A 27,842-nucleotide genomic window follows, 5' to 3' on the forward strand; every position below is an offset into this window, starting at 1 on the left:
CATCTGCAACACTGTATTAGCAAGTCCATGCACCCGTAAATTTGCAGATTTGAAACAACAGAGATGCAGTTAAGCCAAATAATCCATTTAGCACCAAGAGTACACTTTGTCTCAAAACTGTATTTCAAGACGGTCATTTACGGTCATGGTACAAACACAGCAAGAAATCTGGGAAGGCCAGGACAAACTGTGCCTGGCTATGCTGGGACAGAGGGGCAGTGACACTCACCGTGGATTTACATGCTCGCCCTTTGTGAAGATTCCAAAGTCTTCCCAATGCAACTTCAGCTGAGGCCCCAGCAAATTTTCCAGTTTCTCAGCTTTCCCACCTTTTGCAAATTGGTGGTAGTCAAAGTTTATCATGGGAGTGTCTTCCGCATGGGAAGAGGCCCATAGCAGTTTCTGTTTAGATAAAGAATGAAGGAAATGCATGCTGCTCAAGCCACATGTAAGGATTGATACCACCATGCTTTTTTCATTACTAAACCCTGCTAATTACATAATTCATAGGGAATTTTGAAAGGCCAGATGTGAAAAAAGCAATCAAAGTTCCCCGTTTGTTTTCTTCACAAAAGTAAACCTGACTGTTAGATCCCAGTTTCTGCAGGGGAACTCAAACTGTAACTGCAAAGTATATATCAGAATTGTGCCTTAGCTAGTGGCAGCCCTGCTGCTACCTCTGTGCATGAGGGTGTGCAGCAACAGTAACACTCTAGGCAGCCTCAGGGAGAGGAAGTAAGATCGGAATTATGTCCCAGGAAATGTACTATAAAAAGTTCGTGGTAAACTGCAAAAGTGAAAGAAGAGGCACAAATAGCCTCATTATTTCATCTCCAATTTTAATGACCTCACATGCATTTCTATAATCACCACAAATTTAATTAAGGTATCTGTAATAGATACAACAATAATACATCCTGTTCTCCAAAACAAAGCCAGAGAGAACTAATAGATTAACTCTAACAAGCCTTTGTCTATTCCTTTCCCTTCTGCACATTCTCACCCCAAGAGATGGATGCTTTTTTCCACTTAGATTGTGAAACACACTGGAAAAAAATAATCTGACACTACATTAAAAGTGTACATGCAGCAGCTATACCAGCATAATTGTATCAAGTAAGCCATTAGGCCTTCCTTGCAGAAGCAAATTTAAAGGTAGTGTTTGGAAACAGATGTGTAAAATGTATTTCATTACTGTTACTGTTGACACTTCAACTTGCCCTTACAGCTGCTGGCACTAGCAATGCACTTGAGGATGACATTTACCCACTGCCTTGGTGTAAATCATTGTCAGAGTATTTGCAACTCTACATTACAGCATTGCTTTTACCGTAAACATAATTACATTTGTTATAGAGAATGCTTATGGGAGGAACAGCGTTACTGGGAACAATATTGATTTTTGGTCTGGTAACAGCTGATTCAGGTAACAGATGCTGCATAAATGAACGGTAGTGGTGCCATTCTGATCAGGAGAACCCAGCAGCAGTAATTACAAGAATATTTTGAACCAATACTTTCAAGAATTACTAAGGTTGAAACAAGAGTTGAGAGAAGAGGAAGGAATAAAAGCAAAAGAAAGGTGGAGAAACAAAGAAATAAACTAATGACAGAAGATAAGCTTGCATTCCTAATCATATCCCTACAAAGAACTTTATTTTTAATTCAAGCCCTTTAAAATCAACAAAGTAAAAATTAACTCTATATTCTTTCCTAACATCAAATTCTTAAAACACGAAGGTAAAAAAATGACCAAGAGGGAGTAATTTTGAATGAGTACAAAACTTTGGTTTTCAGTGCTGTCAATCTAAATTCTTTCAGCAACGGGGTACTTTCATTTATTTTTTAAACAAGCAAAAAGTTTAAAAATTTAAATAAAATAGGTCCTTGTTTAAATTAAATTAACAAATGCAAGGTCTTTATTCTAGAGATGACCTATTTCTGACCTAAGTTCTGGTTGCATGATACTGGCCAGAACATGATCTTCAAGAATGTGAGAGTTTGAGAAAATATCAGTATTAAATTCGCAAGAAATGTTGTATTTGTATCTTCCTTCAGAAGTGATTCTCTCTTACCCTTAAATCTCAGTGCGTTTTGCAAAACAAGCTAGAAAAACTATTTTAAAGAGAGGGAAAATAAAACATTACAGAGGCTTGGCTGTGTCATGCAGAAATTCAGTAAGAGGCTGAAAACAGAAGCTAGGACCAGACTTCACTTCTGTACCTTTGTCATTGCCTTGCAAGCTTTAGTCATAATCACTTTCTCTTGCCATATTCTGGGCAGGAGGAAACTTCCACTTTGCCACTTTCCGCTGGGGAAGCAGATAGTCCTTCCCAGCTATTTTGCAGAAGGAGGAAATGGCCACACAGAAAAACTGACAAAAAACTTGACACTCCTTTTGTCTCAGGTACATTATTCCAAGAGAGAGGGAAAGAAATCAGGCCCCATTATTTAACTACAATTTTTATTTTGCTTATTTTCACACAGTAAACAATTCAACTCAGAACTATTGGTATCATTCTTTACCAATAATAAATACCCAGCACTTACTACAGGTGTGTACTTAAACCATATCTTATGATTAGTTTTAGAAACATATACTCCGAAGTATCTATGTCAGATTGCTAAAGCAACAGGTACTCAGGAGGCAGATTTCCATCAGAACTCAGCAGATTCAGGCAGCTATTGCACTGCTGCAAATCCCACTCAGTGTCAACCTGTGGCTTTAAGTTCATAACTGTTTTAAAAATCTAGCCATGAGAATAACACAGTAGAACTCAGCACAGCTTTTATTCTACAAGGCCTGACATCCTTGCTTTCAGGTATTAGATGTGCCTAGGGACATTCAGGGGCCAGGAAATTCTCTCTCCATACACCAAACTGTCTTCTGGAGCTCAGGCAGACAAATCCCAACACAATCAGTGCAAGATAGCTACTTCCCATTACTGTCAGAGCAAGACAGCTTAGTGATGCTAAGTACCTATGCTCAGTAAGCAAGGCTCGGGGCCTGGCCCCCAAGCAGTTCTGGCAAATTCACGAGGAACCTGACTGCATAGGTGGCTACATACTCTGCCAAAGCCGACCAGGATTCATTTTTGCAAAGGTGAACTACTCTTAAGAATATTAGGACAATTTCTTTTAAAGTTTGGTTAAAGAGAACGTACATAAATATATGAAGAAGTAAGCAGAAAGGAAGGGCTGGAAATTAAGCCATGAGACTAAGAAACACTATTCTCTCAGTCTGTAATGTAGTTAACATAATTTCTTTAGATATAGTATTCATCACCTCCTGGGCCAGAAGGGAAACAGAAGAACATGGAGGCTCAAGGGAAATCAGTGGTTAAAAAGAAAATTATTGCTTTTACCTTAAAAGCTCTGTTGAGCACCTCCTCTCCTCCTCTGCTTCCCAACAGGTTAACGATCACTTGTTTTCCATACTGCTCTTTGAGAAGCATCATATGCCTACAGCAAAAGTAACCATAATAGGTACTAAACAAAACCATGTTATGTTGCCTACTACCATTTTCAAAATACACAAGTAGAGATCACTGGTTGTTTCATCCAGCAGATAATTTCAGCCACATCGTCTACAGAAGTCTCCCTCAGTTTCCTTGCAATCAATTAATAAAGTATAAATGTTGAAAGTATGCAATTAAGGGATACAGTGTTTTGTAGTGTACATAGAGAAAGAAGCATCTTAGGAAAGAGGTCCCAGATCTTTTATGTCACTGTTAGCTTTGACATTGCCCTTTGTACGCTCCCACCTCTTGGCTGTCAGCCTGGGAACTACATAGGAAAGACAAGAAGAGAGGAAAATGTATTACACTTCAACAGGAATTGCCGAGCATCTTGCAGGGCTGAGACTAAGAGTCAGCAGCAGCAGTGGGGCCTAGAACTCCAGTGCCAAGGCCAGAGAGGCACAAACACACATCATAGGTCAAACATCTTTGAGCTACTACAGCATTGAGACATTCACCTCAACTTAATTAAATCAAGCAGGAAGGTTAGTAATCGTAAGAATTGCTGCACTGGATCAGACCAAAGATCCTTTTAGCCAAGTTATCTGGCCCAGATTCTTCAGGAAAAACACAAAATAGGACAAGCAAAAAGTGGAGTGGTTTTTTTAGTCTATGCCACCAAACTCTCAAAGCTGACATTTAGATACTTTAAATCAAGAGCTTTTAGCCAGATGCAGAGACACCCCTTCTCCCCTCAATACATCATTTTCAAGTCTGCGTGTATGTGCTACAGAAGCCATGCCAGTCCACCAGGAAACAACTAGATCTTAAAGCCAACTTCCATCATGTACAAACACCACCTCTGTTTTCACACAGTAAACAATTCAACTCAGAACTATTGGTATCATTCTTTACCAATAATAAATACCCAGCACTTACTATAGGTGTGTACTTAAACCATATGTTATGATTAGTTTTAGGAACATGTACTCTGAAGTATCTATGTCAGATTGCTAAAGCAACTACTTACTACTTAAGTAAGTAGTACTTAAGAGGCAGCTGGATAGACAAGAAGAATAAAATAAACAGTCACACGTATGAAAAGTTACTACATGCTGCAAAATTACATGTAACGACAAAGTGTCAGAAAAACAGCAAGCACGCATCTTCTGGCATGAACCTTTAAATCCTTTAACCAGAAATAAGTTCCACAGAAAACCATGGAAAGGAGAGAAAAGAAAGAAGTTATCACAGCATTGCCTTCAAGAAATACAGCTCAACATATTTTCTGGTGCATTTATGTTCTTGGTTCTACAACCGGTACGCTGTATGCAAACTCTTCCCATACATTCGCATCCCTCTGATCCCAGCATCAAGATCCTACCTCTCTGCCAAAGTTGCTTCCTTACAATGAAACTACTAAAGCTCAAGTCACCCATTTGGGTACTGTAAGCAAAGTTTCCTGAGGATTTCTCAGGGAGACAGGATGAAAAAATATCCACTAACAAGATTACCATTCGCTTCTCACAGAGCCTTCTCAACACAATAACCTATCAGATGGTTAAATATAACAGGCTAAATCCACTCTAACACTCTCAGAAAAGCTGTAGCAGGTTGTTAAATTCCAGTGTATTTTTCCATATAAGCAGTCACTTATTCCTTGCCCATTTTCAAAGGACTATCTTTTGCAAATCAGCAAGCAGAGATATCTCTAACTTCATCTAATCTAAAGGCACAAGGGGAAGAAGGAATAAGTGCAAGTTGACCCCTATGTTCATGTTTCTGACAAGAAAGCTATTCACCAGTTGCATTAGGGTCAGGGCTAAATGGTCTTACAGAGTTGTTCCTTCCTGAGGTACTCTCAATTTCACAGGCAGTACAAGATTGTTTTCCTCTTACATGAAATATCTCTGCTGTGGAATGCAAACCTCTAAGATGGAGCTTCAGGGACACTGGCAGGGCAAGTTATCATGGCACCAGATGGCCACGAGACTATGAGTCTCAAAGGCACTTGAAGTCAGTAGAATTTAAGAGCTCTAAAAGCTTGGAAAATGTAGACCAAGAACCTTTGAGAGAGGGACTGCTGTGGTGCACAGTCCTTTAAGATTCTAAGCCCTGATTCAGAGTCTTCAGTGCTGCAAAACCAGTAACAGTCACTAATGTCCTGTTTGCTAACAGTTGCAGTAAATGAAATCAAGTAATTAAGAGGCCTTATTCAAAATCAACATACACTCCAATCTGCCAAAACCTGACCAAAACAGAAATTTATCACATGACATGGCACTTACAAGGTGAAAATTTCCCACAGCCCAAATTCTTCATGTCCTTTTCAGGCACTGTTCCCATGGATTTCAGTGGAAATATGGCCTTAAAGGACAGCACTTCATAGACATTCAAAGGAATCAAGGTAATGCATGTCTTTTTCTACAGTTTCCAGCTGACACAGAGTCTTAATGGCTTAAAAAGGTATACAAGCCAGTCCTTGTGTAAAATAGAAAAGCATCAGCATAACAGCATCATACAACACTGGTCATGAATAAGACAGTGCTATTTCTGTATAGGAGTAAAACAATGAGGAGAAAAACAAATCCAGAATGGAGTGGAAGCAGTGTTGACCCTTTAATTACCTGGGTTACAGTGGTAAAGCACACATGATATGTGTACCTTAAGTGTAAATTCACATTTGTTTGCTCACAAAGGGTTACAGAAACCTTTCTTTTGCATATCACTTAGTATTTCTAAGATTTTGCAGAAACAAGCCAGAATATGAAATTAATTCAATTACCACTGAAAACAAGAAGGAAAAAGCACAAAAGTAAGTGACTAAATTAAATAAACCAATTTAATAATCTGCAACACCAGGGGGATTGGCCACATCATCTGAAAGATGTTTCACATTATCTCAGGATTTTCTAGGAAGACAAAGCTGTGGAATCTTGGTTAAATGCCAGGCTGCTGTGTTACTACCAAAGCGGAACAAAGCCTACCTGTCAAAGGCAGGTGCATTAGCTTCCAGACCTCTGTTAAGCCTTAGATGACGGGAACCAACCTAAAATAAAATATTAGAAGAAAAAGAAATAATTTCTTAAACTGCTAGAGTCCTAAATCACTAGATGTCTCTGTTTTTCCTTCAGAGTAAAACATCTTTTTTAACAGCACCAGATACCTCTAGCTCCAACCACCTCCACACAAAATATCCTTAATACAAAAGCCCCAGCTATTATTAGACAACATTTACAATTACAAGTGAAAACACAACTATCATTAAGCAAAGGGATACCTACACATCTTTTTATGGCCAAACAAATCACATTTCTTTGCCACCTTCCTCTTGCAAATAGCACACACTGCCTCACACGAGTGTGCCCATTCCTACTGCCCTTGTCTTGGTAGAAAAGGCTGAAATTACACCAGTTCCATGGGTTGTATGTCCTGAGTTCTTTCAAAAGAATCAGAACAGTCATTCAAATATATGAAGGATGAAATCCTGCGCCATCAAACTAATAGGATGTTTAATATGGATGTCAACAACAGTAGCCTCAAGCTTCTTTTGAATGATAGTTATTGTTATTACAGTATGCTGAGGGCTTCTTTCCTCTCCAGAAACTACACTACTAAGTATTTACAGGATCATGCATTGTTTCCTGTACTTCATCATCTTTCTTTGTTTTTCATGAGGTTGGTTTCTGCAATTTTTTCTAACACCAGTGCCAGTACATTCACATCCAAGGAGTAAGAATACATAATCTAATCCAGATTAGGCAAAAAAACAGACTTACTAAAAAGCTGAAAATTCTGTTTAACTAGAGATATTACTCACCAGCCAAAAATACTCGAGGAAAAGCTCAATAGCTTCATAACATACAGAAAAACAGTGCTGTATACAGCTACTTCATGGGCAGGATGTGCACAATCATACAGACAGACTTGCTTTATAAAAAGAAATAAGTATTGCACTGGATGGTGCTAACACACAAGAACAATCCTTTAGTCATTTCCTTTTGTGCTAAATCCAGTAGCTCTGAATAGTACGGTGCTTAGATTTAATGATTTTTAAAAATGTATCAAATAACCTTTAAAGCATCTAAAAAAAACCAGCTACATGATGCATTTTCTGTACTAACATATATGTGCATACTCATTTCAGTTGCTTATCCCTCTGTTAAGAGAATGCAAAGAGTGGTAGGATGATTCTTATTTGGGTTTATAACTGTGTATAAACTGCAAGTCACAGACCATTAAGTTTGACACAATAACCTCCTGATGAAATCCTACATCTCTGCCTTGCAGAAGATCAGGTTAGATCATTATCACCCTTTTGACTGAAATCAACACACCATCCAGATATTTTATTTTGTTTCAAGGCAGCATGCTTCTACAGAGCTCCTGGTATCGGTAGATACTTCAGTTTTATTGTGGAGGTCAGTATCATCAAGCCAAGCAGGCATTTCAGAAGAATAGGTTATTCCAAATCAAACTGAAAATGTTATAAAGATATTGCTGTAAGCTTCAGTTTATAACATTAGGATAGAGTCCCTTACAAACAGTTCCCTGTAGAGGCACTCAAACACACAAAAATGTTAAACTTCAGTTACCTGTAGCCATTTGTCTGGCGTAGTTCTGTTTATCTAAACACACAAAACTTCCTAAAATGAAAAAGCTCAGCATTTCACAGAATAAGCTTTGCAGCTCATTTAATGAAATATAAATAAATTAAATTTTATGTTAATTCTAAATTATAAGTAGCAAGAGAGAGATAAGCAAAGTAGGCTTTTTGATTATTTGTTTACCTGATGCCCTGTTTGCTCCCAAAACAGTGGAACAGAACCTCTGATCTGCACAAAAGAAGAGACGTCATCATCCAAGTAAATTGTCTGCAAAAATAAAATAAAGGAGTTCTGCAGTTAGATCTATCAGTCTGTGACCCCTTCATCAGGTGACAGTTAAAGACACTGAACTCAAAGGGTAAAAAAAGTAAACCATGTATCTCACTGTATCCACTTACTGCTCAGCTCCTTTTCCATAGTGTCACAGGCAGTGGAACAAAGAACAGTGTATTTGCTTTCATGTCATCACAGCAGATTCAATTCACTACTCACCAGAAACAAGAGAAAATTTAAAACATCACCACTGCCAAGAAGGAAGGAATCTTTCATGCACAATGAAGATGGATTTGATCTACTGGTGGAGATACTCAGACCAGCTATATACTCTCCCGCTGTCTCTCTCACAAAACTTAACCGTGCAAAATGTCATTGCTCCTTGTGACTGATGATGGGTAATGTCAGGTGTGGGATAAGCTTATCTCCTGCTGTATTTACTATTTCTTATTTCACTGCGTGTTGTGCCTTGTCAGAGAGTCCAAATAAAACTCAAACCAGCAGCTTTGCCACTCCCACTCCGAGATACAGTGAACAGCATGCGATCTACTTCTTTTCCAGGAGGCTTACAGCAAGAGGCTCCAAATCCCCCATTTCCTTCTCTAACCAGACCTCAAGCTCTCTCTTTACATGTGTTCCTATGATCACTGTTAACAAGCTGATTTTGAGTTAAATCTATACGAAGTACAGACTGATTTCTCCTTTTGCCTTCCCTCTCCACCAGCCCCCACTATATGTTAACCTAGCACAAAAGGTGCTATCTTCAGATTCAGTGTGACCACAGAGCAACTGCGCAAAGCCCAGCTCCCTCCCCTAGGCTATACTTAGCAGCAGAATCCTGGCTGTTTTCCACAGGGGATACATGATACACATCTCCGTTATCCCATGCATGACAATGAGTGTTCTGCAGCCCTTCAGAGGAATGGTATCCAGGTTATCCAGGTAGCTGCTCTCTAACCACACCATATCATTTAGCACAACTGCTGCCAGCTGGCTAGTAGCTCTGAAAATAGAACAGAACATGAAAATGGGTTCCTCTACAGCTTTAATGTGGTTTGTCCTTTTGGAATTTGCCACTAGATGTGGTAAATGGGTGGCTCAGGGAAAGTGCCTGACCTTGACCTCTCATCTTCATAAGCACTATCAATGTACAATTTTTAGAGCTACATGTGTAAAAAGAAGTAAAGCTGCACTAGAGGTAAGTGTTTAGATAAAACTGCAGACAGAATATTTAAGTATTATTTACCATATTTTTTGAAGAGCACTTAAAACTGTCTCCATTTCACTAAGATGAAAGATTTAAGTGGCTTTGTTATGGACACAATGTCAGTGTTGGAATGATAGCCAGCCCAGATTCGATTTTGATTATGTTTTGATTTTTTTAACCTCTCACCAACAAACTAAGAACCCTTTCTCTGTTGCGTTGCATTCCAGCACAATCTCCTGCAAGAGAGGGGAGTACTCAGAGAAGCTTTCTTGAAAGACCTCTCTCACAGTTTGAGTAATGTCGCTCTAACGTGCTCTCCCATTAAAGTTTTCTGAACACTGCTGGTACCTGAGTGCAGGAGCTAATTACGATGGCGACACATCGGTGCACCTTTTCTTTGCATTTTTATGCTCAGAAGAGTTCATGCCTCCTGCAGCTGGACTACAAGAGGAATAAGCAGACCCACCTTCTTCCTCTTTATCACATTCTCTCTGAGACAGGTTGTGCCAAAATGAGCCAATGACTTCTCCACACTGAATCATCTTTTCACTCACAGTCATGGGCCCAGAAGAGCTCATTCCAAGGTAAAGCAAATTAATAGCACTACAAATTAATAGACAGTCCCAGCATTATCCTGACTAATATTAAATGAAGATCAGGTCCTGAATCTATGCAAAAAAGATTCAGGACTGGCTCACTTAAAAATTTGACAAAAATCATCACCTTAGCAGTGAATGAGTTGAAAGGAATCATGTAATGATGACAAATACAGAAAAAGCTTTACCTGAAGTACAATTTGTCCACTCAAACAGCTTGCTACAGAGGATCAATTTTCTTTACAATCTTCTGGAATGTCCTTGTTTCCACATCTAACTGCAAAACTGACAGCTCAAGTATCTCTTCTAGACATCCAGCTGCAAATTCTCTAAACCCCACTGATTAACAGATAATAATTCCAATTTAATACCTGCAGTTTGACATCTTCTTGAGCTACAGTTTTAATGGAAAGTATTTCATCAGTTACAGATTATGAATATATAACCTTCTTCATTCCAAATACAGAAGAAAAATACTGACCAAACATTTCTGCCTTTCTGCATTAACAGATGCTCTATTTCCACTCATTAGTGAGTTAACAGATGTTTGTTGCTACTATCACTCACATTTTCTGTTCACTGGTTTTGACCCATTACCTCTTCTGTTTTCTTCTCTATCAGCCTGTCCATTCGGAGAAATGAACAAACATCAAAATATTCAAACTACTTGGGGATCATTCCTGTGAGCTAAACGGGATGCCTAAATCTTTAGGCAATAGGTTGGGGGATCCTCTGTCAAGCTGAGGTCTAATACGGTACAGACCCCCATATGATGACAGAGCATTTTAAAGAAACTGACATTTTTATGCATATTGTCATGTAGCTTTTAGAAATCAGCCTCTCCAACACAGTCATTCATAAGAAAGTACTCCACATTAGCACCTTTTTTTTTCTGTTCACTTACAGGGCTCATCATTCTGTTCTCTGGAGCAATTCTCTGGATTTTTGCAATCCTTTCACCTCACTTTCATGATCCAGAAGAATTCAACATTATTTTCTTCCAAGCTACCAGTAAATTGGAAAAAGACCTAATATTTTTTTAATGAGTGGGAGACTTAGTAAAATTACTTTGCCAGTCATTCCTTCCTAAACAGACTGGAACCATTTCATTAAACATTACAACTCTGCAAATCTTCCCCCACTACCCTTCATTCATCACTCCAAGGAACATGACCCCTGATCCTGACACTGCCTTTTAGCATGTCCCTTGACCTTACAATATTAGTGGTAACAGACTTCCTACTAGCAGACTTATTAAGCAAGGAGGTTTAAAGACTGAGTCTAAGAGGACTTTTCAGATCGGGAATGGACATAAATAATATCCATATACACTGTAATTTTAACTATTCGTTAAAATCTTAAAAAAGCACTGATAATACATTCAAGTTAAAATTTTACTAATAAATAACAGATTCCAACTTTGTCGCTCACGCATGGACAAGTGCAGAATTTCTTTTCTCATATTCTTCACAGCCGTGATCATTTTTTGTGCACAATATCATGTTTTCTACAGCACATATCTGCCCCACTTTTTCGTCGTTCTATTTTTGACTTTATTACCCTGTCCTCTAGCAGATCCATCTCCCTTATTCTAAGGTACTAGACAAAAGATAAAGAGTTGTTTAAGAAAATAAACTTAAAAAAAAATTAACAGCACTTTGTATCCAGAATTTTCCTGTCCTCTGTTTTCCTTAACTCGTGGACAAGAAATACATCCAAGAAGATCATACTGGTTTTCCTCTAAAAGTTCAACAAAAACCAGTTACTTTTTGGACAATGCTTTGTCATTAGGATTGATGTATACTGCTAAATCTCTGTCTTTGGGCTTCAAAAACTATTGTGGAGTCTTATCTCTTGTCTTAGATCCAAAATGACAGCAAGTTGTTGCCTACATGCCCCAGGGAGAATTTTCATTCCTATCAAAACCTCGAAACACTTGAAGACTAATTCACTAGTCTCAAAGAGTCTGGCCCGTAGTACAAACCAATCCAGTCAGATGCATGAATTTTCAGACAGGTCTCCTGAAGTGTCCCATCAGATATCATAGTAGCAACTGGATACTCAATGTGGAAGACCTCTTTGCCTTAATAATAGATTGCTTGTCCTGTGACCCCCCGTGTTAGAATTTGCCATGTTTTTCTTTCAATTCCTGTTGTCTTTTTGGCCTCCTTCTCCAGCTCCAGTATCAAGGGTGATAGTACTGACCGTTCAATAGGACATTTTTCAATTTTTCTCTTCTGTTGCATAGGGCCAGACCTTGCTCCTGTGATCCAAGGATTCCTCCTGGTAACACGACCTTCACATACAGGTACTGCTAGTAAGCTTCTGGGCAAGAAGCAAACATCTATGTCAACCAATTGGTTCTAATCCCAGCATGCCATGCCCATTCATTGCTTGGAATAATTTATTCACTAATCTCCATCACTCAGCTTTGGGAGAAAGAAATAATCATTCAATCAAAACTTCAAATGGCAAAATTCATTACAGACTCAGGGGGCACACGGAGACATAGTCCATGATGAAATGGATACTTAGATGGCTTATTCTGGGATCCCCAGCTCTGCCACACAACCCATAAAGAGCATGGACAACAGATGGCCTAAACATACCAATCTGTGTGTCCCTTTAACTCAGACCACAGGATCCAAGGATATACTTGCCAAAATAATCCTTTTTTTGCCTTGCCTGCAGTCATACTAATTTGATCCAGAAAATAAATTAACCACATGATTGCATCCATTCCTCTCCTGGAAAGCTCTCCAAAATGATCCAGGAGTTATTGTGAAATGGGGATCATTTTCCTTAATCCATGCCTGACATTTTTTTCTTAAATTGGAAGAAAGGAAAGGTTAATCCAAATTCATGGTATTTCCTTTTAATGCTTTGTCAAGGTTTCCATTTTCTTTACTGAATAGTTCCATGAAGGGGAAAACAAGTGAAACCATTCATTTACCTTTGGTTAATTAGAATTGTTCCCTCTAAGTCACACACTAAGATACACTCTTAAGTGTAGCATGACTGTAGAAAAACTGTGGGAGGAGCTGAAAAGTAAACAGTAACAGGCACACAAACTAAATGAAGAATGCATGCCAGTTTCTCAAAGCTATCAGCAGAAAAAAATTAAAAGAATGCAACACAGTCTCAACTTCAAAGGATTACTAGGAGGGGAAGAAAAGGGGAAGGGAAACATTTAAGCTACAGCTGAGAAACAAAGACTGAATTTAAAATTACTTGAGGATTAACTGCAAAGTTGCAATAGAAAGGGCTACCACCCCATTAAAAAATACTGTCAGCAAATCTGGAAGTACACATTAGAGAGATTGCCGTCTTTTCTCTTCCCTTCATTTTGCTTTTCCTTAAGTGTTTCCTCTAATTTTTGTTTTCTTCTTTCTCTGTAAAGACGCAAGCCAAATGATCAAATATCTGAAAGACCTACTACTAGCTTTTCTTTTTTTTTTTTTAAGCAAAAGTGAAGTAAGATATTTAACTTTTCCCCTCTTCTTCTCAAACACTGTGAGTCACAGCAGTTTAGTGAGCCCACAAAAAAATGACTCATTGCAGAGTTAAAATGCCACAAGGCTAACTCAGTGGGAGACCAAAGCATACCATCTATGCATAAAAGAGCTGCCTGGAGATAAGACTAATTGTTTTTCCCTCTTCTAAAAACAGAAAAATGTTAGAAGCAATTCCTACAAAGGGGCGAAAAAGTCCTGGGTTTTCAGAATCCTAGGGTGCTATTTATCCATGAAAGCACATAGCCAGCATGCCATTATACTGTACAGGCTGCAGCAAATGGAAACAAAATGTTATTCAGCCAAGATATTACCTCATAGGAGATTAGTCAGTAGTCTACTATGAAAGTAGGAGAGAGTTTATTCTAGGACTCTTCCTTCCTAATGTCAAGGGGATGCCAGCCTGAACTGGATCTCAGGCATCCCAGTGGTTAGCCCAACTTTGCTTTCTTAGGACATGCAGCTTGGTAAAACTAGCATTTGGCACCAGTAGGAACAGCAACCTTCTTTACTTCTTTTAAAACAAACCCAAAGAAAAACACACAATCCTTTAGAACTGCAAACCCTTGCTATAACTTAGAACCTACTCGAGCCTTTCATTCTAAAATCATTTCACTCTTTCACTTTTGCCAATCCAATTGAAAAAAACACCCCAAAGCCTTCAGTCCTGCACTTCAGCCTCTGGCTGAACAGAAACAAAGCACAGCAGTTCCCATGAAGAGCCCAACCCAGCCCCAGCTAAGGGAAGCATTAGCAATCAAGTACTGTTTGAGGAGCCAAGCCTCAGGTTCTCTGCTAGAATGGAAACACCATCTTATTTTTCATGCTAATCATTTGCAACATGATGTACTCCAGGAATATAATTAAACAGAATGAGTTACTTCTGACCCAAATAGTGAGCAGGATAGCAGAAGTATTTCCCATAATTAGATAACTGCTAAGTGCAGTGCTACGAATGTGAGACTGATCTGAAAGAAAGCTGATAACCCTTTCTAACATTTTCTTTCCTTTGCATTTCAGCAAGAGAACATTCTTCAAATCCTAAGTAACATGCTCTGCAATAATGCTCATGAGAAAATACTCAACTAAAATAGCAGAATGCACCAAGTTATTACTTAAAGTGGCATATCTCCCTTCTGTTCCCAAGTTCCAGGGGAAAATTTCTCTTTTCAGTAAGTAGCTCCATCTGCATCCCCCAATGCACTGACAGACTTTCTAGAAAGACGTAGATGCTGCAGGACTTGACTTGTAGTTAGTTTGGAGCAGAGGCACAGAAGAGTATTATTACCAGAGAATTCAGAGGCTGACATTAGAGAACCAAGCACTGCAGGGGAAGAGTTTAGCATCCAACAAGCAGAATTGGAAGCTGGAACACTAAGTGGAAAGCTGTCAGCCTTCCTGAAAATGCAGGCAAACAAGGAAAACAAGGGACATGAGCAAAACATCATCCACATCCCCACGAGAACTCTGATCACTGGGCAGAAGTCACACATATAACACTGTCCATGCTTTGAGCACATCTCGGGAATCAAACCTCACAGCAGGCTGGGAAATACCAGTCTGCAACCCCTCCAGGCATTCCCCTGAGGAACAAAGCACTGTCAAATCTAAGGTAGCTCTACCTGTGCCTTTAGGCAGAACCAGGTGAAGAGGTTAAAGATGCAACATAAAGGGAACATCTTAGAGGAAATTTGGAAAGTACCCAAACATTGCTGCCTGTCTCATGCAGTGGGATAACAAAAAGGACCACATCAGGTGTGAGCTGCTACATTCATGCACTGCCATGAGGAAATACTAGTAGCGATGAAGTATGGGCACATCCGACAGTGGATGCCATCCTCAGCCATGAGGCACAGTCCTGCAATGACACACTTTAACTCTTCTGGAACAAGCAATGACACAGCTTAAGTATCTCTACGCTATACTCACTGTGTCATGCTCCCCTTATGAGCATCACATAAGCAATCTACTTTCACTGTACATGCACCTAGATATATAGACACATATATACACATATAAAACAATCTATGCTACATGTGCAGTTGTGTAGATCTGCCCAGAAGATGCTGAAAACAACCAAATTTTAGGAGTAAATCCTTATCCTTTGTTGAAAACTACCAGTCATTTTTCTATTCTGTTTATAAAGTCATCCATTTCAGTATGATGGTTCTGACTGCTAGTAATTACTACTTCTGTTCAAAAAGAAAAAGGTGATTGTAATTGAATAAGTAAGCACTCATTTCAGCTGGCACTGAAGGCTTCAGATTCTTCAGGGTCCAATGTGTTTTACTGACTTTCAAGGTAGCAAGCTAAACCATGTGTAATAAAACCAACTGACTGTTATTTTGTTTGGCAGTGCCAATCAAGGGAGCCTGCTGAATGCATTTCACACACATATTTTGTCTCAGCATCAGCTTTTACCATATATGTATAAAACTGTCATACCACCTCTCACTGGAGAGAATCCCCCACAAATCAAAGAGGAATATAAAGCAATCTCTTCCAAAATGAGTTGAACTGGAATTTGCCTGACTCTGAGATGATGCTATTTTTTCTACATTTTCTTTAATAGCAAAAGATGATTTGACAGTGAACTTTACTAGCCAAAGATGATTTTCCAGCAAACACAGCACCTTTGCTGGACAGCTTACTGAATAGTTTAAAACCTCATGTCTATATTTCACTGCAGTATCAAATGGCCAGACTTTTGCATTCAGGGAAAAAGTCAAAAGTATGTGAAAATCGTGTGAATGGAAAAGTTAGAAACACAGAAGAAGAGCAGATCACAAAGAAATGCTTAATGGGCAATAACAAATAGATCTGCCATGCAGTGATATTTTAAATATTCTTGGAAAAAACACTTGTTGAACTCCTTTAATTCTTGTTGGAAATTATGCCCCAATTAAACACGAGTGGACTAAATTATTCAAAGCCATTGGATACATCCACTTACCTGCTCTGTCTCAACAAAGTTAGACACATGTCCATCATCATTGACTCCTCGAACGTGGAACCGGACACCAGCTCGCTCACAGCTGATGCGAGAGATGAGGCAGGCTTTTGCCTTCTTGTGGGAGGCATAAACAGTGCGAATGTCCACCACACCACAGATGACTTTCAGCAACCAGTCAGAGCAGTTCACCTGGTAGTGTTTGAAGGGCACATGCAGTAGCTGGTTCCTGAAAGGTTCAACAACATACAGACACATTACTGAATAAAATAAACAGACAGGCATGGGTGCCACCTCCCAACAATTACTAACTGAATCAATTAATGCTTTGTGACCCCTTTTTTGTTGTACCTTTCCTTTATCCAAAACCAAGAAATATCAGGTAGAAACCCTTGTGAATTGCTACCGTGAACTGAACACGGTAAATTTTAACACCACAACTACCACCAAGGTGCTGCTATCTTGTACCTGTATTTTAAATTCAGGTGCAAATGCCACCTCTTTCAGTTCCAGAAATACATTTCTATTTAGTAACTTTTTTGAAAAATTACAGCGCTGTCAAGCTAATTATTTTTTTGAACATTACTGCCTGGACCTTAGCACTCACTACAGGATGAAGAACCAGTTCAAAATCCACTGGGATTTTCAGACAAAAATTTCCAAGCAGAAATTGGAAGTCAACAGAGACACTGCAAAAAGTGCTACTAAAATTAATAGAAACGTCTGTTCTAACCTTCAATTTATTTTAAGATCAACAACCCAAGAAACCTATCATGCCTGGTTAACAGCAACTAGTCTCTTCTATTATGATGTTTTTCCTCATTTCACTTTTCAAAATGTGCCTTTAGTCACATAAGAGGGCCAAGAAAATCCTGTTTATGATCATTTATTTCTCAACAGCAGATCTGTACAAGAGTTATTACACCTAGTAAAACCTCTGAAGAATCGTTCTTCTAAAGTACAGTATTTGTCTGAAAAAGGTGCAAGACATTCTTACATTTTTAATCCAAATATGTAACTGAAAAAGCAGCTCTAAAACAATTATTGCTCTTTCTTTCACCCGTTTCTCCTAGTTCTATTTACAAAGAAAGTCCTCACTCGGACAAATTCCAGCAGAATTTTTTTTGTTGCAGTTCATTTAACGAGCAGTTTGTGTTGCTTATAACTAAAGTCCTCTGACACTTTTCATCGTGTTACTATTTTTCTCATTGTTTACTTTTCTCAAGAATCTATTGTTTGGTCTCAAATTTCCCATATCACCTAATCACCTCAAGATAAATTTTCTTTGGAAATCTTTTTGCCCTAAATGTGATGTTGTCACCATTCATCTCTGTTCTAAAACACATAGGAGAATGGAACCTCTTCAAGGGCTACATCTAGATTAGCCAGAAGCAGCAAAGAATGAAAGTTCAAATATACTTATCTTCCAAGAGGAAAAGTTTCAAAAGACAGCACAGGGAAAAAAGTTACTTTAAAGGTTGTTTCTTTGTTAAGGGATATTTCCAGCTTAGGAGACTCATCATTGGAACACAGCTCATTTCTGCCATGTGTCTGACTTGTCACGCTTGGTGAGATTTTTGAGATGGATGCATAAAGTTGAAAGCAAATACTATATTTCTCTCTTTGGAGTTAAATTCAAAACACTAGACGTTACAAGGCAAAAATCACATCATAACTAGAAAGATTATTTAGCCTAACTGAACTGCTCTCTCATGTTAACTTATCATCCATTATGAACTTTTTTTACTTATTCAACATTCACCTACTTTGGGCCACATGACTTATCGCACACTCTAGCAGCACACCCACATTTAACCCCGCCAGTTATTTTCCACCTACATCAAACCCCCGTTTATTTCCATTACAGCTATGCCTCCCGTGTGACTTTTTGTTTAAAAAGAAATTAAAGAAAAAGAAAAAAAAAGGATATAGAAATTCAAGTATTCTGCCAAAGCTTGTAAAGCAAACCAACCAAATTACATCAATCGCAAACCCACCTAGGGAAGACAAAACCCAGCACTGTGTTTTTTCCTTTCCCCTCAACCAATACTTACCACAATAAGAAATACTTTTTCTGTGCTTTAAAGGCACAAGAAAGTAAAAAGCACAGAACAGTGTATCACAGGACTTTCCTTCGTGCAAGATACACTTGCACTGAACTGTAAACATATTAATATTGATGTCTGCAATATAAAAACTAGGGCACATTACTGAAACATTAAGCTACAGACTTTAAACACATAAGCTATTCAGAAATAGAAGATGCTTCAACATAGATTTATGGAAAGGGATTTATGAAAAGGTCAAGTGCAGTTTTCTATTAAATAACTTTAAAGTAAATTATTAGAAAGAACTGAAGGGGAAACTATTAATGACATGTTTCTGTAATGTGAGCAATAAATCTTGTGTTTCCTTCTTTGAAGCGTAAATTGTCATTTTATAATTACTTTTCACTGTCAGAGTATTTTAATTAACAGAAGTTAATTGTTTGACCCAGGTTTACCATGAATTCACTAAGGTCACATGCCCTCTAAAATGACACGTCAATGAAATGAAAGAAGGTGCACCTGAAATGCACGTTCATTTCCCTCTGAAAGTGTCTGACCAGTAAGATATAGGTGGGGACCACACAAAACTCTGGTATAACATGCAGTACTAACCAGAAGAACGAGTTACCAGATTCATAGTCGTTATCACCCTGATTCTGAGCCCGCAGAGTCAGGTCAAAGTTTGAGCCTGCATTAGGCCATGAGAAATAGAACATCCCAGAGTTCAGTATTTTCTTCAAGGCAGTAACACGCTCATCTTCCTTAGTTTCTTCCTGGAGAGGACAGAAATCTGTTCCAGTAATTTTATAAACTTCAGTGTCCAGGATTTTTCCCACTGACGTACAGCCTGTCACCAGAACCAGAAAGTGCAGACGAGTGTTCCCTAGAAGGTGACAGATAGTTACAAAAGGGTTACATACAGGTGAACATAGTTTCTCATCGGTGCTGTCACACGCAATGCTGACAAGGCTCCAGCAGAGGCCAGCATCTTTGCTTCACAAGATAAATACAAGAGACAGTCATGCATGCTGTGCTCTTTACATTTCTGAATTCCTCTTAACTGCGGGTGACTGCAATTGCACAATACTCCACACTACTTATCCATCCACATCCTTTGCTGCATTAGAGTGTTTTTCCCATTGACTTTATGAAAAGCATTTTTTGAAGCTTGCTGTTGGGACATTACTAAAAAAATCAAATGTCACCATCATAGCGAACAAACAGCATTCAGATTCTTTACTGGCTTCAGCTGAAGCTGGATGTGTTCAGTCATTTAAAAAAATTCAGTATTATCAATTCTTGAGATTTTAGTTTTTATGTCACAAAAAAATGTACACGATTAGACGACATCAATTATCATAAAAAGAATTACAATTGCCATGGCTGTGAAGCAAAATGTGAAATCATGAAGCAGCTGAACTTTAGGGCCCCAAAACTAAAAAGCTAAATTTTGAAGCTTCAGAACACCACTGTAATCTGATCTCTTGTACACAATCTCTGCTCATTGTCTCTGAAATTATAATTAAGAAACAGTAAAACAAGTGTTCTGAGAACATTGCTTTTGCCAGGAAGAAATTGTTTGATTCACTTAAATTGGCCTGTAATAGAAACAATGACATCCTGTTCACCCTAGTTAGTAAGAAAAGGTGGAAATTAGCCAAGATTTATTAATTTAGCATAGCAGAACCAACATCTGACCTGCCAAGAGCAAGTTAATCAGCTAACGGCACAGTGACAATCTGGGACAGTATGGTTTCAGACAGCAAAAGGGAACACATTTTTAGGATCACTTTTCAACCCTCCAGGGTGACCCATCATCTCAAAACACAGAACAACATTCACTCAACTATTTTTTTTCTGAAACACCAAGAGAGGAGTCCTTGCTCTGAGATCACAGGCTGGCTACAGAAACTTGAGTTGGGGTGGTTTTCAGCAAGGACAGAATATTTGCGTAGGCACGTGGGACTGGCATGGCAGGACAAGGTGGGAGATTAGATCTTATTCATTCTGTTCTGCTGACTCCAGTTTTGCATAAAGGCCAGTGTAGGTGGTATTTACTAAAAAGCTCTGTTCATCACATTTCTTTCTGTAACAAGAGCATGCTGTGTTCTCCTTCTTGAGTGCTTTCAAGAAGTTCATTTTCTGTGCTTTTGACACTGCAGCAGAGTGCTAGAAATACATAAAACCTGACAGTTTATTCCTCCTTTGCACATGACTGTGCATAACTAAAAAGAATTAAGAATAGGAGACACATCAGCTATCATTATGTAGTTCATAACTGACTAAATACCGTCTTGCAGCCTCCAGAAAGGGTTAGGAGGAGTTAGCTGTCTCTCGGGATAGCAAATAGCTTCCATGACTTAGTTGAAACCGTGCAAAACCGATCAACTCAAAGTAAACTTCAACCATGACAATTTGGGAGCAATGTAAAGAAACACTACTAATATGCCTTACTATCAGTTAGCCTCGGGGACAAGAATAACAGTAGTGACAGACTCGGAGAGCTGGCTGGCTGGGATGCTGAGACAAAGAGTACAAGTCCTTTCAATGCCTTCAATGAACTTAAAGTTTCCTAGACAGTTCAGAAGAGATCAAATGAGAAAGTCAACATTAAAATAGCCAAAGAGAACAAAAGTTTAATAACAGTGAGCTTGTTATCTGTGGTTCTGTCCTTTGAGAAGCATGCAACAGGTAGAAAATAACTGAATCTAAACAAAGCAATCCTTTAAGAAGACAATGAGTAGGAATAAAGCATGATAGAAAAGCCAATTAACAGTATAGTTTTGCCTTACCTAGAAACTTGCTATTGCTCAGCAGAGACTCTAGACTCTTTTTACTACCTCCTCCACTCAACCACTCACCCCCCAAATGGAATACACATCTGCACATTCAAAGGTCCAACATCTCTACTCCCCCAGATCACTAGCTAATAAGCTCAAAAAGAGCAATCATAGCTAGGAAAATATTGAATTGTTCCTGAAGCATCAGGAGATTGTTTTTTTGAAGCTGTAATACTTTTCTGCCACTGTGCAGTAACCCCGCATGAAAGAGTTGGGGTTGTTCAGCCCGGAGAGAAAGGCTCTGAGAAGACCTTATTGCAACCTTTCAATATATAAAGGGGGGCCTATAAAGAAAGATGGAGAGAGACTTTTTACAAGGGCAAGGGGCAACACTTTAAAACTGAAAGAGGGCAGGTCTAGATTGGATGCAAGGAAAACGTCTTTTACAATGAGAGTGGCAAAACACTGGAACAGGTTGTCCAGAGAAGTTGTGGATGCTCCATCACTGGAAGTGTTCAAGGCCAGGTTGGATGGGGCTTTGAGTAACCTGGTCTAGTGGAAGGTGTCCCTGACCATGGTGGGGGGGTGGAAGTAGATGGTCTTTAAAGGTCCCTTCCAACCCAAGCCATTCTACAATTCTATATATACACACAATAAGTCTCTTTACAGTACTCCAAATTATGGAGCAGCTGTCACGCACTTCTCATGATACCTTTGGACAGAGACAGGCTGGCAAGGCAGTTGACACTTACAGCCCAGAAAACTGGAGAAAAAGGATGAAAAGAAACAAATAGATTTAAGGTATGATAAAGCTAGTTTGCTTTGCCATTTTGTCCTCCGAGGCTGCTCTGTGAGCTGAGGTGGTCTTCAGATCAGCTCTAATAACCTCTCTTATTGCTTAAATCACTCAGGATATACTACAAAACCAGCCAGAATGCAGAAACCCTAGAGCATCACAGCCTCAGCTTAACAAAAATCTCTCTGAATCTGCACCTTGGAAAAAAGTCCCAAGCCCCATCCTCTAATATCACTTTCATTCTAGGTGGTATTTGGACAGAGTTCTTGGGAATCAGCTCTGGGCTATCATTGCACTGTCTGCGGGAGGAAGATCCTTACCTGATGCACATGCTGCTCTTGGCACAGGCTAATCACAATATCCCACTGACAGTGCTCAAGGCCTGTGTCCTGCCCCTTTTTATTCATAGTACAGATGTAGCCATGGGGTTCTGAGCAAAGGTAAAGCTCCTGTCAGCATTTCAACCTTTTAGAAACTCATAGAGCAGAATTAATGCTACCAAAACTACTCCACTATTCAACTTTTAATCATGTCTCCATTAAGGTGTAAGAAATTCCTCAACTTTAAGCTATAGAGCTACACACAGAGAAAGCTTTCCCTGTCTTACCTTCTTTACCAGCAATATCAATTTATGCCTGGGAATCAATTCTTTCAATCCCAAACCTTTATTCTCACACTCCTTTCTCTGAACCCAGGCTGCCAACGTTTTTATATATATGATAAATACACTGAACAAGTTTGTAGTAGAAACTATAAATGCGCTATCTCCACTCATGCTTTCACTTAGGCATTTTTTCATATTGCAAATGTTATTCCAAGGAATAAAACAAAAGGGGATACTAAGCAAGTTTGCAGATGACACAAAAATCAGAGGAGCTGTTGACTCCTTCAAAGGTAAGGAGGCCCTGCAGAGAGACCTCAACAAATCAGAGGACTGGGCAATCACCAACCATATGAAGTTCAACAAGCGAAAGTGCCAGATTCTGCACCTGGAATGGGGCAATCCTGGATGCATGTACAGACTAGGGAAGGAGACACTGAAAAGCAGTGCCACAGAAAGGGACCTGGGGGTCCTGGTTGATGACAAGTTGAATATGAGTCAGCAGTGCCCCGGCAGCCAGGAGGGCCAAATGTGTCCTGGAGGGCATCAGGCAAAGCATCGCCAGCCGGGCAAGGGAGGGGATTGTCTCGCTCTGCTCTGCACTGGTGTGGCCTCACCTTGAATATTGTGTGCAGTTTTGGGCACCACAATATAAGAAAGATATTAAGCTGTTAGAGAGCATCCAAAGGAGGGCATGAAGATGGTGAAGGGCCTTGAGGGGAAGCTGTATGAGGAGCAGCTGAGGTCACTTGGTCTGTTCAGCCTGGAGAAGGGGAGACTGAGGGGAGACCTCGTTGCAGTTACAACTTCCTTGTGAGGGGAAGAGGAGGGGCAGGCAATGATCTCTTCTCTGTGGGGACCAGTGACAGGAACCAAGAGAATGGCCTGAAGTTGTGTCAGGGGAGGTTTAGGTTGGATATTAGAAAAGGTTTCTTCACACAGAGGGTGATTGGGCACTGGAACAGGATCTCCAGGGCAGTGGTCACAGCACCAAGCCTGACAGAGTTCAAGAAGTGTTTGGATGATACTCTCAGGCACATGGTGTGACTCTTGGGGATGGTCCTATGCAGGGCCAGGAGTTGGACTTGATGATCCTTGTTGATCCCTTCCAACTCAGCATATCCTGTGATTCTGATTCTGTAATAAGGCAGAAACATAACATTCCCAGCCATAGGAAAAATGTTTCTGCTTATTTGCCCATCTCTGAAAGTCTGATTATTATGAACTTACTAAAGCAAAAAAAAAGAAAGAAAAAAAAAGAAAAAATCCATTTGTTTCTCAATTTAAACTTCAAAAAGTCATTGTGGTTTCTTTTCTGTTATGTAAGTGTCAACAATTCATAATCTTTCCTCTTGAAAATAGATATGCACATGAAAACTGCTGTAACAACCACAACTTAAATGCACTTAAATTTAAGAGTAGAAATTACTTAAATTGCTTCAATCAGGATGTATGTTGCTACTGGAACAAGTAATTTTTATAAAAAGCATAATTAAAATCAACTTTCTCTATCCTAAAAAATTCAAATACTACATTATTTGGCAACTGTTAGTCATTGCATGGAAAATAACATTTTTAGCTGACAAGAACTTACTGAAAATTTCTTTTAGTTCCTAAAATATTAATTTTTATTATCCAAGTAAATTTCATAAAGAATGCACAAGTTGCACTCCTGGTTTGCACCCCACAAACAAACAAACAAACAATCCTGCTGTGAACACAACAAGGAATTTCCTATGATAAGTGGATTTGCGAGGCCATCATACAAGGAAGAGAAGATTTTTTAAACTGGTTTTGCTGAACAAACTGTTACAATATCACAACTTTAATGAAACAGATCAAACTGAAACATCCAGATATTCCTTAAACCCAGAAGGTATTTCCTCTTAAAACAATCAAGACTATTCCTTTAATCCCTGCAGTCTTAACTTTTTAAAACTGCAGTTCACTACCATTTCCAATTCTATAATGAAATTAAAAATACTTCTCCTTTTAAGTTTCCAGTAAAATTGTTTTATGCAAGTAGCATTTGAAGTACCAGACTAACACCAATCACAAGAAAAAAACATCAGCTAGTCCAACCCACCTGGCAGCATCATCAGGAAGAGGCTACAATTTTTAAAAGGAGCTAAACAGTATTCCAGATATTTATGGTTCTTCTGTTCAGAACATGAACAGCAACGTTGAAAGAAAAGTGCTAAAGTTATGAAATGAGCAGTCATCCCTTAAGTGCAAGCTCAAATAAGACTGAAAGTTGAGTTTTAAACGCTGGCAATGCATCCTTGAGATCAAAGGGAGTATTAACACTAAATGAATTCCCTAAAGTTGGTGGCCCTGCCCGTACTACCACTGCAGCCAGTCTACAGAGGCTCCCGGCTCTCAGGAGCTCCCTGCATATCTGGAGCATGGGACAGGCCAAACTCATCTTATATCTTGAAACAGAAGCCCAACAGTTCTTATAAAAAAAAAAGTAATTAATGGAAATACACTGGGTGGAAAATTTATGCTAATTTCCTCTTGATTTCATGCGCAACACAGTAGCAGAAAACATGTTACATTGACCTGAGAGCTTCAATGTGCATCGTGAATGGGACCAGCACTAAGGCCAATAAAACACAATAAAAAAAAAATGGAAATTTTTTTCCTGTCAAGTGATCAAGGCTCCAGGTCTGGCTCTTACATTTCATTTTGTACCAATCACCACATCAGTTGCAGACTACTTACTGTCCCCCATCTTGGAAAACAATTTTTTTTCCTTTAATTTATACAAACAGTTTTATGTACAATCCTGATTCATATTAATCTTTCTAAACGGTACACATAGGTAAAAGTGATTTAGGAATGTAAGAATTGCAACTGAAGATCACAATAGTAGAAATATCCCTCACGTCCTTGCGATGCAATCTGGAACATTCTAAAGAAATCTCTGAAATAATTTTAGAGCAAGAAATGAAGTGTTCCTTATTGGTCATTCTTTCTACAGCAACACATCCACAAAAAAGTAAGACCCACCTACAGTACTAAAGAAAAAAAAATTCTTTCAAAGCTTATTGGTCAAACTTTCACCTCAGATAAATGGGTAGAAATGTTCATGTATTGTGACCAAGATCATTATTTTACCCCATTATAGTTATAAATCACAATAACCACCTGTAAAGAACACTTTCAAAGAAATTGAGAAATGTTTTGCTCACAGCGATATGTGCTGAATACCCTTTTATTAGGTTGCACAAGAGAGGTAGAGGATGAAGAATAATAGGCACAGAAACAAGACAGTAATTTCCATCCATTTTTTCAAAAGGTCTTGTGAAACCAATTGCCTTTATCCAAGTTGAACAGGAAACGGACTTCTGGAACGTCACACCACACAGTAATAAGCTGCACTTTCTGTATTTAACCTCTTCACATGACTCAAAGCAATTGTTTCCCCTGTAGCTTATATGATGACTTCAGTGTTGCCTATTATGAGCTGTGGTGAAAGAGGCAATATTCAATTCTTATTTTGTCCTTCTTAACTGTAAATATTTCACTCAAGACTGCATTTTCCTTTTAGAAATGAATTTGCTCCAATTTTTCCTCTTTCTCTATTCCATCACAGTCATGCCACCACCTTATGTTCCCTCAGCCTGTTCCCTCTCCACTCCATATATACCTCCACTTCACTTTACGGTCCACCGAAAAACAATTTGCAAGGTATTTTTGGCTCTTGTCTGTCTTCAAAAATAGCAACAGAACACAGCAGAGCAGTAGATTTTAACCACCTAGCCAAAAATTTCTGAGGACATCTATCGCAGAATTACGAAAAAACCCAAGATTTTTCCAAACTACCATTTTAGTCTCAAAGATACTCCTTCTCCCTCTTCTAAATACAATTACATTTTTAGGAAATGTGAAAAAGCAATAGAAGACAGGTACTTAGTTGTCCTTTTTGCCTTTGAAATTTATTCATCTCAACTACACATTGTATCTATGCAAGAGCGAGAGTATATACACGAATGAATTCAGAATGCCTCCCCAAATACAGTAGCTGTATTAAACTAAACAACCTATGTGGTGATGGTGTTAAAATACCACCTTATATATGCATCTCTTCCTGACATTACAGTCTAAACCCAATACTGCAAAGCCAGATCTTTTAACACTTTGCTTAAGATGTATTTGTCACTGCTAGATCCTCTTTGGCAGCAAAAACTTGGCTAAGATACAGCTCAGAAACACTGTACAATTCATCCTACTGCCATCCATCTCACAAAAGAAAGCAGAAGAACTTAGTGAGTCATGTTAACAGACATAAGTACATAGAAGCGAATGTTATTACTGGTGGGAAACATTAACTTTGTGAGTCAGTTTCACATATTTCATCTACTTTCTTGTGAAAAGCACGGTCTACTTTGGCAGGCATACAATGTGATTTATTTGGATTCCTAAGTAGAGATATTTACAGATTAATTAAAGTTTTCAGACACATCTTTCATTTCTTGGCAAAGAGTCTCCCCTTCCGCTCTACAAAGATACTCTTAATATCCCAGTGGAATGCATTTTCACAAATATTTTCAGTTAATTTAGTACTTACGGTCTGCAAGTTTCCAGTAGTAAGAAAAAAATACTGATACTCCCGAACAAAGTCTGTATGATCACTGATGCTCATTGAAGAGCTGGCCAATTATGCCTTGTTTGCAGCAGCTATAATACACTATATAAAGAAGAAAAGTTACATTGCATTCCCATGGTGGGTTGACCCTGGTTGGACACCAGGTGCCCGCCAAAGCTGCTCTGTCACTCCCCCCCTCAGCTGGGCAGGGGAGAGAAAAAGTAACAAAAGGCTTGTGGGTCGAGATAAGGACAGGGAGAGATCACTCAACAGTTATGGGCAGAACAGACTCGACTTGGGGAAATTAGTTTAATTTATCACTAATCAAATCAGAGTAGAATAATGAAAAATAAAACCAAATCCTAAAAACACCGTCGTCCACCCCTCCCTTCCTCCCAGGTTTAACTGTACTCGCCATTTTCT

The 27,842-nt window shown here is 38.9% G+C and overlaps 1 protein-coding gene across 1 annotated transcript in view; it reads right to left on the reverse strand.

Moving 5' to 3' along the window:
• The window catches only part of SYNJ2 (synaptojanin 2), a 70,324-nt gene that overhangs the window by 28,601 nt on the left and 13,881 nt on the right, over positions 1 to 27,842 (reverse strand). The window contains exons 3-8 of the mRNA XM_039387410.1: positions 19,264 to 19,534; positions 16,607 to 16,832; positions 8,249 to 8,332; positions 6,446 to 6,507; positions 3,366 to 3,462; positions 230 to 402 (exon numbers count right to left, since the gene is read on the reverse strand). Of these exons, the coding sequence (XP_039243344.1) occupies positions 230 to 402; positions 3,366 to 3,462; positions 6,446 to 6,507; positions 8,249 to 8,332; positions 16,607 to 16,832; positions 19,264 to 19,534 (913 nt within the window). The remainder of the gene's footprint in view (positions 1 to 229; positions 403 to 3,365; positions 3,463 to 6,445; positions 6,508 to 8,248; positions 8,333 to 16,606; positions 16,833 to 19,263; positions 19,535 to 27,842) is intronic.

Source organism: Pipra filicauda, unplaced genomic scaffold, assembly GCF_003945595.2.
Source record: "Pipra filicauda isolate LSUMZ 115617 unplaced genomic scaffold, ASM394559v2 scaffold55_size4083901_pilon, whole genome shotgun sequence".
Lineage (NCBI taxonomy): Eukaryota > Metazoa > Chordata > Aves > Passeriformes > Pipridae > Pipra > Pipra filicauda.